We start from the raw sequence: 12911 nt of genomic DNA, 5'->3' as shown, positions 1-12911 counted from the left end.
AACAGAAATGGTCTCACAGACATAGAAAACAAATTTATGGCTACCAAAGGAGAAATGGGGGAATAAATTAGAAGTTTGAAATGAATGGATACACACTGTTAAACAGAAAAATAGATACATAACAAAATAGGGTCCTATTGTATAGCATAGGGAACGATATTCAGTGCCTTATAATAACCTATAATGGAAAAGAATCTAAATGAGAATGTGAAAGTGATAGTCACTCAGTCATGTCCAGCTCTTTGCAATCCCACAGATTGTAGCTCGCCGGGCTCCTCTGTCCATGGAATTCTGCACTGCAGGCAGATTTTTTTTTTTTTTTTTTTTACCATCTGAGCCACCAGGGAAGTCCTCAAAATACTGGAGTGGGTAGCCATTCCTTTCTCCAGGGGATCTTCCTGATCCAGGGATCAAACCCAGGTCTCCCACATTGCAGGCGGATCCTTTACCATCTGAGCCACCAGGGAGGCCCACGAGTATAGGGCTTCCCTGGCGGCTCAGAGGTAAAGACTCTGCCTGCAATGAAGGAGCTGCAGGAGACATGGGTTCAGTCTCTGCGTTCGGAAGATCCCCTGGAGGAGGGCATGGCAAACCACTCCATTATTCTTGCCTGGAGAAACCCATGGACAGAGGAGCCTGTCCGTGGTGCTGCTACAGTCCACGGGGGTCGCAAAAGAGCTGGACACGACTTAGAGCCTAAAGAACAGTATATATGCGTATAACTGAACCGAAACTAACGCAACATTGAAAATCAACTGCAGTTCCAAAAAATGAAAAGTTTAGTGAGTTTTCTAGTTCCCAATTCAATCCTTTTCCCCTGCTTTTGTCTCTGGGGTACTTTTGGAAGTTCTGATTTAAAATGCTATGGTAAAGCCGCCTGGGAGAGCAGAGGCAGAAAGGAAACATTGAACTTAGATGCTGCTCAGGTAGAATTTCCCCAGCTGGGAGGTCCAGCCCCACAGCAGCTCTAACTTAGTCACTTCTTGTTTAGCAACTGCCATGTGCATCGATTTCCACTTCTGCACAATTGATTTTTGCTTCTGTTCCCATTTGTGCCTTTGTTTTTGGACAGATATCATATGATGAGTGTCTGAGAATGGTCTCCGAGAGGTCAGCGGACCTCATGAAGGAGGGCCTTATTTGTCGATACAAAAATCAACACGCAAACGCCCAGATTTATGGAGCAGACAGCATCATCACTGAGTTTAACCCCAGCCTCTTTGTTTCCTACCCGAGCTTGATGTGCAGTGATTTAGAAAAGAACTCGAGCTACAATTGCGAATCTGGAGGACACAGCATTCAGATTATTTAAGAGCCTGACCATAATTACGGCTGATTCACATGTCGTAGGGCAGAAACCAACGCAACATTGTAAAGCAATTTTCCTCTAATTATGGAAACTTACATTACCATATGTAAAATAGATAGTCAATAGGAATTTGCTATATGGCTCAGGAAACTCAACCAGGGGCTCAATATCAACCTAGAGGGGTGGGGTGGGGAGAGAGATGGGAGGGAGGTTCAAAAGGGAGGGGATATATGTACACCTACCACTGATTCATGTTGAGATTTGACAGAAAACAACAAAATTCTATAAAGCAATTATCCTTCAATAAAAAATTAATTAAAGAATTAATTAATTTAAAAATGCAAGAGAGAAGACTGTGATCAAAAGTTTTCATGTGCTTCCAGTCATTTCTCGGTGAAGAATTTTCCAGTACAATAGAAAGATGAATAAATTCCTGGTGGGCAATTTCCTTGATAGAATGACAGCTCTACATTCAGCCATTTATTTCTATAGAGGATTTACTGCTTTTCCATCACCATCTTAAACACTCGCCAAGGAAAAACATCTATTTATTCTCAAGATGGCAACATGCTACAGCAAGTATAAAAGTATTTCTTGCTCCTCTTGCTGCAAAGCTTTGAGATCAAAATTTTGAATTTTGATCATCTTGTGTGTTTTCCTGGACAATATTTCAAAATATCTTTCTAGTTCTTGCTGCAATCCAGTATTGATTTTTAAATGTCCAGCAAGTGAGAGTGATGAGGGATGTGAAATGTGAACCGTGACTTCAGTTCACAGGGGTCAGGACCACTGGCTCATTGAGGTACAGAGGCCAGTTTCCCGAAAGCAGCGAAAGACACCGCGAGCGCTGTGTCCACTGGCTCACCCGCTGCGGTTTGGTCATTTGAGGAAATCTGCAGGCATCCCTTCCCTATCCATAATTACTTATTGATTTCTCGTTTTGTGAGTGCAACAGTGGTGGGACCAGTGTAATGAATCCCACGGCAGTAGGAAAAGAGAGTCCTGAGTGATTCAGGCCGTGAAGGGCATGACTTCACTCCCATCAAAGCTCATTATTCACTGGCTGAATGGTACCTGCGGCGCGAGAGTCTGTCTTCCCGACAATAAAAGGAAGGACATTTAAAGATTAGTTTTATGCTTTGTTTCTCTCATCCAGACGGCAACACTGAATACAATATCTCTATCCACGGAAACACTACCTTGTTCGGTTTCAAGTTTTCAAGCACAGGTGGTTTGGCATTCTTTGAGACACAAGCTCACCGTTCAAGATCCCAAAGGGTAAGGGTGGGAGGGTTGGAGGGGGAGTGGGGAGGGGAGGCATGGGAGGTTCAAGGGGTGTTGGGGAGGGATAGGAGGGTGGGGGACCCCACAGGACCACAACTATAGAAACACAAGGCCATGCTATTCGTGGGGGAGAATGAGTCTGGTTTCTAACCTTGGTGACCATCAGCAGAGTTTGATTCGTTATCTGATCTGTCTTTGATCTGATCCCTGCATTTATGAACAAAGGAATTTGCTCATAGAGTGGCTGAGTAGATGCTGTTCTTTCTGGAGCTCTTTGCAATACTTAGAGCAAAATAATGAACCGAAGCATTATAAGCTGAACGCCGGAAGAACTGTCTCTCTCTACTTGACAACAGGGGCTGCTCCGATGCTGTGTCCTGGCCTTAAGGTTCTAAGTTTTGCACAGTGATGAAAATGTAACTTTCAATTTTTAGGTTTTGCTTTTTTTTTTGACAGCAGTAGTAATAAATGTTGCTATCCCTACAACGACAAACTGTGGAAAATCACAATAAATCACAATAAACTGTGGAAAATTCTGAAAGAGATGGGAATACCAGACCACCTGACCTGCCTCTTGAGAAACCTATATGCAGGTCAGGAAGCAACAGTTAGAACTGGACATGGAACAACAGACTGGTTCCAAATAGGAAAAGGAGTACCTCAAGGCTGTATATTGTCACCCTGCTTATTTAACTTCTATGCAGAGTACATCATGAGAAACCCTGTGCTGGAAGAAGCACAAGCTGGAATCAAGATTGCTGGGAGAAATTTCAATAACCTCAGATATGCAGATGACATCACTCTTATGGCAGAAAGTGAAGAGGAACTAAAAAGCCTCTTGATGAAAGTGAAAGAGGAGAGTGAAAAAGTTGGCTTAAATCTCAACATTCAGAAAACGAAGATCATGGCATCTGGTCCCAAAACTTCATGGGAAATAGATGGGGAAACAGTGGAAACAGTGTCAGACTTTATTTTGGGGGGCTCCAAAATCACTGCAGATGGTGACTGCAGCCATGAAATTAAAAGACACTTACTCCTTGGAAGAAAAGTTATGACCAACCTAGATAGCATATTCAAAAGCAGAGACATTACTTTGCCAACAAAGGTCTGTCTAGTCAAGGCTATGGTTTTTCCAATGGTCATGTATGGATGTGAGAGTTGGACTGTGAAGAAAGCTGAGCACAGAAGAATTGATGCTTTTGAACTGTGGTATTGGAGAGGACTCTTGAGAGTCCCTTGGACTGCAAGGAGATCCAACCAGTCCATCCTAAAGGAGATCAGTCCTGGGTGTTCATTGGAAGGACTGATACTGAAGCTGAAATTCCAATACTTTGGCCACCTCATGAGAAGAGTTGACTCATTGGAAAAGACCCTGATGCTCGGAGGTATTGGGGGCAGGAGGAGAAGGGGACGACAGAGGATAAGATGGCTGGATGGCATCACCGACTTGATGGACGTGAGTTTGAGTGAACTCGGGGAGTTGGTGATGGACAGGGAGGCCTGGCGTGCTGTGATTCATGGGATCGCAAAGAGTCAGACACGACTGAGCAACTGAACTGATCCCTACAAATGCAAAGGAATGACCTTGTAGAGACATGATGACTGGCTTCAAAAACAGGAAGGCTATCCTAGAGAAGAGAAAGTAGATTTTTTAGTATAGCGTTGGAAGACAGATAATACACATAGAGATTTTTACTTCATATAAGAGTTCTGAAAAATCATAGCCACCCCAAAATGGAATAATATGCTCCCTTAGTGATTTGCGATGGATAGTCAAGATACTTGGTTAGCCAGAAAGGTTGTTCGGGTTTTTCTACATGACGTTACAGAAAAATGAGAATAAACTTTTTGGCTAACCCGACATTTGAACAAAAGGAAATGACTCCTGGAGCTGATACGACACCTTCCTTCTTTTAGTAAAATAACTCCCTCCTCCTGCCACCAAACTTTAGCAGGGTTCCTGGTGGCTCACTTTTCCTACTCTCCCTCCTAGCCGGGTTTGTGGCTGTGGCCACACGATTCAGTTCTTGGTGGTGGCAAGGGAGCAGAAGGTTGGTCCCTTTTGTATCACATGCTTCAGAGAATATCACTTGCCCTCACTTTTCCTACGGCCTGCAATTAGAGGGGAAGAGCTCAGTTAGGGAGCTTGGTACACACAGGCAATGATGTTACCCTAGTACAAGGCACTATAACAAGACAGGTCCCAGGGTCACTGCTGACTCTGGACCACCTGCCTAACCAGGTGCAGGCCCATGAAACAGAAAGGGATACTTGTTTAGCTTGCATTTCTGAATTTCTGAGTCTCCCTGTTAAGAGTAACTTAGGCTATATCCCAAACAATATAACTATATATTTTTTTGAGATGTGTATATGATTAAGGTATTATATAAGGGTTTATAAGAAATGCTTTCTGCAATTTTATAATTCTATGTTCCCATCTACCCCCACCCCCAAATGTATCTCCTTTCCTTCAAAACCAGTTGTCCCAACAAACTCTACTATCATCAAACATAATCACGCTGTCAGTCATGACCTCAACTTTTTTTTTTTAAGTACCAGTGTTCAAAACGTCAAGAGCTTTTGATCATCTGCTTTTTTTTCAGCCCTCTATCAAGACTGCTCCAAGGCTCACCTTCTTTCCATTAAGAAAACATCCTCTGCAAAAATACAGATGATAAAGATATTTGAAACTTCTCTTTGTGGTTATCTAATCTTCAGGATTTTTTTTTAAGGTGATGCATTGTTTAGCCTTTGTGTGATAACATTCTTCTGTTTCTTTTCCTTTAGGGGAGAAAAATCAGAAGTCCAGGCCTCACTGAAGTTGAAGGTTTGGATGATGCAAATCCGTTTTGGCTCACAATGTGTCTGGACCCCAACCAGACCAAAGAATATTCTGATTTATTAAATGGATCTCTAAGTCAAATAAAGTAGCTGAGCTAAGGAAATGTGGTTCTGGCCTCTGTGCGTGGGTCCTAAGGAGGAAATAAGCCAATGACAGGTGGATCTTTAATTCCGTTCCATAGACATGCCATTGTTATTTCAATTTACATCTATCTACTCGTGTTTTTTCCTCTTGTCCATAATGCTCTTTTCCTCTTATCTCCTAATTCATGCAAACTCTATAGATTCTTCAAGATTTTTCTCTGTAATTTTCTTGCTCTTAATTTATCCAGTAAATCCATAATACATGATTATGAGCCGAATGCAGCTGCCAATCACTGTTCCATGTTTCACTTGCATCCACAATAGCTGCTCTACATGCCACGTTTTCCTTGGAACTCTTCCTTTCCTAAGCCTATAACAGGTATTTAATAAACAGATTAGAAACACGAGTAATTATAGGTACGGATCAGGCATTTAGAAAATGATCTCTCAACTGTCAGTGAAGAACAAAATAGAAATCTCTTGCCTCACTGACTAAAAACAATTCATAAGGACGAATGAATTTGGATTTTCTCACCACAGGACCTTTCAAAAGGAAAAGCTTTTGTGAGTTTTGAGCTTTGCCATTGTAGCACTTATACTGAGCACAAAATCGTCATTTCATTTTGCAACTGCACAATTTGGAAATCATTACGAACAGCAGCTCTTTTTCAATATTTTAAAATCATGGATCAACTGAAAACCTCACCTTCAGTTTCTCCAGCCTGTCTTTCTTGAATCTCCTCACATTAAGACACATTTTAAGCGCTCTTTAGCTCTTGAGTTTTAGCTCCATTAAATTTCTGACAACATACTCTTTTTTTTTCCTCATGGCAAATGAAAGACAATTATACTTTCTGAACCCTACTACCAACACAGAAAAAACTAAAATGGAGAACTCATACTACGATTCAACAAATAACTTGTGGAGTCTCTAAAAGCCGTTTCCCTTCAATGCACAGAAGTATGAGAAGGTACATTCCAACAAAGAAAAGGCTGGAATTCAGGGAAAGTGGAGTTTATTTGAGGCAGTAATATTTCATTGAACTTCCCGAGCCACTGATTCAGAACGACCAGCTCTTTTCTAATTTATAGTGTGTTCTTCGTGTCTGGCTGCCTGTTTAGCTGAAGGATCCTGTCCCTGGAGGAAATTCATTTGGCTTCTGAAAGAGTCCCAGAAGGAACCAAGGGATGTGCATTTCAAACAAAACAGGCAGAATGGAACTAAAACACTTTAGACAAATAGCAAGATATTTAGGAAAGGATATAATTAATCCAGAACACTTCTGTAATATTTCAGCCTAAAAATACTTCCTCTTAAGGAACAGAAAAATCTTGAAAGAGATTTCTGAAATATATGGGCTAAACTTTAAACTGAAGTACAAAGCAAGGAGCTTACAGGAAATAGGAAGACCTTGGAGAAATCTAGAAATATACTCTTAACTTAGTGGAGTCAGTCATTAAATATTTAACTTTCTCCCACAGGCTTAGAAAAAGACCAATTTTCCTTCTGGCAAGATGGATCTCACCCTCTCTTATCCAACTTGACCTCTTGCTGTGGCCCCACCTCCCATCCCAAGACTGGGATGCTGGGGACCAACGTGGCAGTGAGTCTTGGCTTCCCCCTCCTCCATGCAGGCTGCCGGGGGAGGCAAGGAGGTGCTCTGGGAAGTTGATGATGAGGCCCTGTTCACGCTTTCTGAATCCCTATGGAGACCAGTGCCTACGCTGTTCTCCGTGCCTATCTCTCAGTGATGTTCTCTGCTCCATTTGTTAACTCAAATCTATCCTGACAGCTCTGATCATTGAAACAGCTCACATATGCTGTCTGGTAACAACAAAACAGTAACTTCTGGGGGACACTGTTAAAAGAACTCTTTGCTCCTAACCAAAAGAGAAAAGTTGTGCGTCCTTTGTTTACGAAAATGTGGGAAAGAATCGTATAATCAAAAATTCTAGATGTGACCTTTTTGCTTAAAGTTATGTTTCTAAACTATTTTGGGGAGGAAGTCCCCTTTGAAACGTAGGATATAAATTTCTGCCTGCCTCCGGGGAGTCTTCTGGGCAAACACCCAGCCTCTTCCTATGATCTACGACTGCCATTAGGATGATCAGCCCTTCACCTTGCGTGTGAACCGGCCAGTGTCCTGGATGCGGAACTCAGGTATCCACTCAGTATTCCTAGGCTGCAAGACTTCTCGGTCTCCTGAACTGCCTTTTACCTTTTTTTTTCCTGTCTCCTCTCCACAGTGACTTCAGTTATTTCTTGGCCCTTGTTGACGCTTCTGTGTGAGAGTGTGTGCAAAACCCCTCAGTTCATTGCTTTTTAGTCTCTTATACAATATAGACGCTCAGACACAAACTTATTTTTCTTGAAGGTAAGACTCTACGGTTATAGGTCTGTCCAATCCAGAAAGTTCATGGATCTTAGGATATATTCAGGGGACACTTAGCGACCTTTTTTTTTTTTTTTTTTTTTGCTTCTTCACTGATTCTCTTGTTTCACTTGAGTTTCAATTGCTCAAACTCTCAGACAAGGTTCCTTTGTATCTGTGACACATCTCGTTATGACCAAATATTGTCTTCAGGCTCAGGGTCTGTGTGCAGCTCACGAGCCAAGAAGGTAAAGCAAATCTTACCTTTTTGTAGAGACTCCTCAGATCTCGGTACTGCCACATGCTGTTGAGGACCTGAGATGCCGCCTTGACCACCTTCGGAGAGTGTCTGATAAAGAAAAGACAGGACACACAAGTGGTGAGCGGGACAGCTGGGCTTTAAATGACTTGGCAGGAAACAGCAAGAATAAAGAGAATAAAAGCATCGTGGCTCTTCTGACCCTTTTCTTTCTCCAGTTGGACAGTGCAAAGGATGCAGGTCACCAGTGTTCAACCTCATTCTCCCCCCAACACCCATGGCAGGGGGCAGGGTTGGGGTTGGGGGAGGATGGTATTGTAATTTGGCAAAGAATTTTCACAATGCAAACCCAAGAGCAGTGCACTGAGTCAGAATGCAGGTTCAGCGCTGGACTAGGAAATGGAACAGAAAGCATCCTGACCAGGAAAGGCAAGATTAAGAGGTTTTAATAGCTGTGTTGTCTAACCTGTGCAGATGGCTCAGTGGGTAAAGAATCACATACAATGCATACAAAAAGGAGACGCAGGAGACTTGGGTTCGATCCCTGGGTTAGGAAGATCCCTTGAGGGAGGAAATGATAACCCACTCCAGTATTCTTGCCTGGGAAATCCCATGGACAGAGGAGCCTGACAGGCAGTAGAAAGGGTCGCAAAGAGTTGGACATGACTGAGCGCAAGCAAGGAGTAAGGAGAAAAAAAAAGATACTCATTTTCTCAGCTGAAGCGTAAGAGCTTATACAGCGTTTGCTCTACTGCCTGAGGGGTACAGGGAACTGCTTTCCATTTGCTAAGGAAGCCAAGCACAGGCGATCAGCATGGAGATGCCCTGTGCACTCACTGGCACACAGGCTCTCTCACGTTTGTGTGGAGGAATAATCACGGATAAAAGAATCTATAAACAAAGCCCTTCATACAATTCACGTTCTGTCCTCCAGACCAGAGTGAGAAACTAAGGTCACATAAACCTCTGGACTAGCGGTTCTTACCTTTTTTTTTTTTTTTTTTTTGAGTCATGGCTTTGAAATCCTTATGAACCTATTGCTAAATAATGGTTCGGTGCCAACCTGCATCTCAGATCAGACTCTAGGTCGAGACATCTGTGTTGATTCAATTCGATCCAATTCTTGGAAATCAGTTGGATGAGTGGTGAGGGCCCTCCTAACTACCTGCGGATTCTTTGCTCCAATGGGCTGAACCACAACCAGCCTCACGATCTGAGTGGCTGACATGGCATTATGCCTGATCTCAAGGGCTGGCACACTTTTGCTATAAAGAGTCAGCTATCAAATATCCTTTGATTTGTGGGCCACATGGTCTCAGTTGCGGCTACTCAACTCTGCCATTGCAGGACGAGAGGAGTCATAACTAATACATAAACGAGGGGAAGTGGCTGTGTTCCAGTCAAGTGTTACTTACAAGAAAGGGTGGACGGTGGGATTTGGATCATAGCTGCTGACCCTTGGTTTATGCGGGGACTCCTGGAGTTGGACAGGTCATAATCACACATGAGGACACCAATGTGAAGGCCATCCCTGAAACTGACCCATGGTGCAGTGGCTCATAGATTCCCCAAACAGAACATGTGAATTGAGATCAAAACTGCTTTTAACATAAAATAGTCTTTACAATGGAAAGTGAGCAGATGGTGAGATGGGATCAAGTTGAGGTTGGACTTGAGAGCCAGAGGTTGGACTTGAGAGCCAGAGTAAATGGATGTGTGTGTGCTAAGTCAATTCAGTCGTGTCCAGCTCTTTGTGACCGTAGGGACTATAGCCTGTCAGCCTTCTCCAGGCAAGAATACTGGATTGGGTTGCCGTGCCTTCTTCCAGGGGATCTTCCTGACCCAGTGATCGAACCCTTGCCTCTTATGTAGTGCCACCTGGGAAGCAAGGACCTGTATTTTGCAATGAAAGGATGGGAACTTACTATGTGATCAATTAAATGTCTGCTATTTTCCTGGGTCTTCAAGTGTGCAATGTGGAAACTACGTTTAAGGTTTCTTCATCCATTTACTTACTGGAAACTGGAATAGTCACTCTTACTTGTTATTGCTGACTTGGAATTCAACTTTGGCTGTGTTTGAAAACCTCTTAGTATTGTGTACTTTTAAAAGAAAAAAATATAGTACTCTTGTAAATTTCAAAATTTTTTCTCCATGAGATGAGCTATATTTAAGCAAAATACATTTTTTCTTTAGGGACAGTTACTAAATGATTTCACATGGACACTAGTATCATGCTCTAAATATATTGAACTCTTTTGACAGAGAATTCTAGATCTTTTCATGGATATAGATACAGGTACACTGTATTCTTTTTTAAACAATTGAATTATAATTGACCTACAACACTCTGTTAGTTCCTGGTGGTCTGATAGCTATATGCATTGCAAAATAACCACTCTGGTAATTCTATTTACCATCTGGCACTACACAAAGTTATTACACTATTATTGACTGTATTCCCCCTGCTGTGTATTTCATCCCTACGGTTCATTTATTTTACCACTGAAATTTTGTATCTTTTAATCTCCCTCACGCATTTCACTCATCGCCCCATCCCTCTCTCCTTGGCAGCTACTTGTTTGTTCTCTGTATCTGTGGGTCTCTTCCTGTTTGGGCATGCTTGTTCTTCTGTTTTGTTTTTCAGATTTCACATACAAGGGAAATCGTATAGTATTTGTATTTCTCTAACTTATTTCACTTAGCATAATACCCTCTAGGTCCATCTATACTGTTGAAAATGACAATGTTTTATTCTTTTTTACAGCCAAGTAATACTCTTTTGTGTGTGTGTGTATATATATATATATATATATATATATATATATATATATATACACACACATATTGTGGTAAATAATATATTTACTACATGTATATATACAATATATACATATATATTGATATGTATATATGCAATCTATATATATATAGTAATAAATATGCTTCCCTGGTGGCTCAGATGGTAAGGTGTCTGCCTGCAATGTGGGAGACCCAGGTTCGAGCCCTGGGTTGGGAAGATCCCCTGGAGAAGGAAATTATAATAAATAATGCTGCAATGAACACTGAAGTTCATATGCTTTTTCCAATTCGTGTTTTTTTTTTTCTTTAGAAAACTATACAGAACTGGAATTGCTGGACCATATGGTGGTTCAATGTTTAATTTTTTGAGGACCCTCCATACTGTTTTCTATAGTGGCTGTACCAATTCATATCCCCACCAACAGTGTACAAGAGGCCCCTTTTCTTCACATCTTTGCCAACACTTGTTATTTCTGTCCTTTTTAATAGCCATTCTGATAGCTGTGAGGTGATATCTCCTTATGGTTTTAATTTGCATTTCCCTGATGACCGGTGACGTTGAGCATCTTTTCATGTGCCTGTTGGTCATCTGTGAGTCTTCTTTGGGGAGAAAAATGTCTTTTCAGTCTTCTGCCTAATTTTAATTGGGTTGTTTGTTGAGTTGTATGATATCTATCTATCTATCTATCTATATATATATAATATTATATATATCTTAGATATTAACCCCTTGTTGGTTGTATCATTTGTGAATTTTTTTTTCCATTCAGTAGGCTGTCTTTTCACTTTGTTGATGGTTTCCTTTGCTGTGCAAAAGCTTTTAAGTTGAATTAGGTTCCCTTTGCTTATTTTCGCCCCTCTCCTCTGGTCTGCAACATAAGCTGAGAGACTCATTAGAGTTCCCCTGTGCATACTTAATTGCTTTTCTCTTGTTGCTTTTAAAACTCTGTCTTTATCTATAGTTTTTGCCAGCTTAATGTGTCTTGGTGAGGACTTCTTTGGGTTCATCTTGTTTGGGACTCACTGTACTTCTTGGACCTGGATGTCTGTTTTCTTTCACAGGTTGGAGAAGTTTTCAGCTATTAATATTATTCCTTTAAATAAATTTTCTGCCCCTTTCTTTCTTTTTTCCTTCTGGACCCCTACAATGCCAGTATTAGTATACTTGATGCTGTCCTAAAGGTATCTTAAACTATACTCATTTAAAAATATTTTATTTGTTTAGCTTGGTTGATTTCCACTACTGTCTTCCAGTTTGCCATCCTGTTCTTCTGTATCATCTAATATACTACCCATTCTTTCTAGTGTATTTTTAAAAAAATTCAGTTATACAAAAATACTCAAAGTTATACAAGTATAATCGAAGCTATAGTTTTTCCAGGAGTCATGTACAGATGTGAGAGCTGGACCATAAAGAAGGCTGAGAGCTGAACAATTAATGCTTTTCAACTGTGGTGTTGGAGAAGACTCTTGAGAGTCCCTTGAACTTCAAGGAGATCCAACGCATCAATCTTAAAGGAAATCAGTCCTGAATATTCACTGGAAGGACTGATGTTGAAGCTGAAGCTCCAGTACTTTGGCCACCTGATGCAAAGAGCCAGCTCACTGGAAAAGACCCTGATGCTGGGAAAGATTGAAGGTGGGAGGAGAAGGGGACGACAGAGGATGAGATGGTTGGATGGCATCATCAACTCAATGGACATCAGTCTGGGAGACAGTCAAGGACAGGGAAGCCTGGTGTGCTGCAGTCCATGGAGTCACAAAGAGCCAGAAAGAACTGAGCAACTGAACAACAACAGTTGTACCCTTCAGTTCTGTTTGATTCTTCTTTATATTTTCTAACTCTCTGTTAAACCTGTTACTGTGTTCATTATCCTGAGCATCTTTGTGATTATGACCTTCAACTCGTTATTGGGTAGATTGTTTCTACTTCCCTCAGCTCTTCTTCTGAGGTTTTATC

General features: G+C 41.4%; 1 protein-coding gene across 3 annotated transcripts in view; it reads right to left on the bottom strand.

The window, feature by feature from the left end:
* CTNND2 (catenin delta 2) overlaps positions 1-12911 on the bottom strand; it is a 1117159-nt gene that overhangs the window by 36700 nt on the left and 1067548 nt on the right. For all 3 annotated transcript variants that reach the window (XM_027980164.3, XM_027980165.3, XM_042233932.2), the window contains one exon: positions 8155-8239. In XM_027980164.3, coding sequence (XP_027835965.2) covers positions 8155-8239 — 85 coding nt within the window. The remainder of the gene's footprint in view (positions 1-8154; positions 8240-12911) is intronic.

This window comes from Ovis aries, chromosome 16 (assembly GCF_016772045.2).
Source record: "Ovis aries strain OAR_USU_Benz2616 breed Rambouillet chromosome 16, ARS-UI_Ramb_v3.0, whole genome shotgun sequence".
Lineage (NCBI taxonomy): Eukaryota > Metazoa > Chordata > Mammalia > Artiodactyla > Bovidae > Ovis > Ovis aries.
This window is presented reverse-complemented; position numbering and strand designations above follow the sequence as displayed.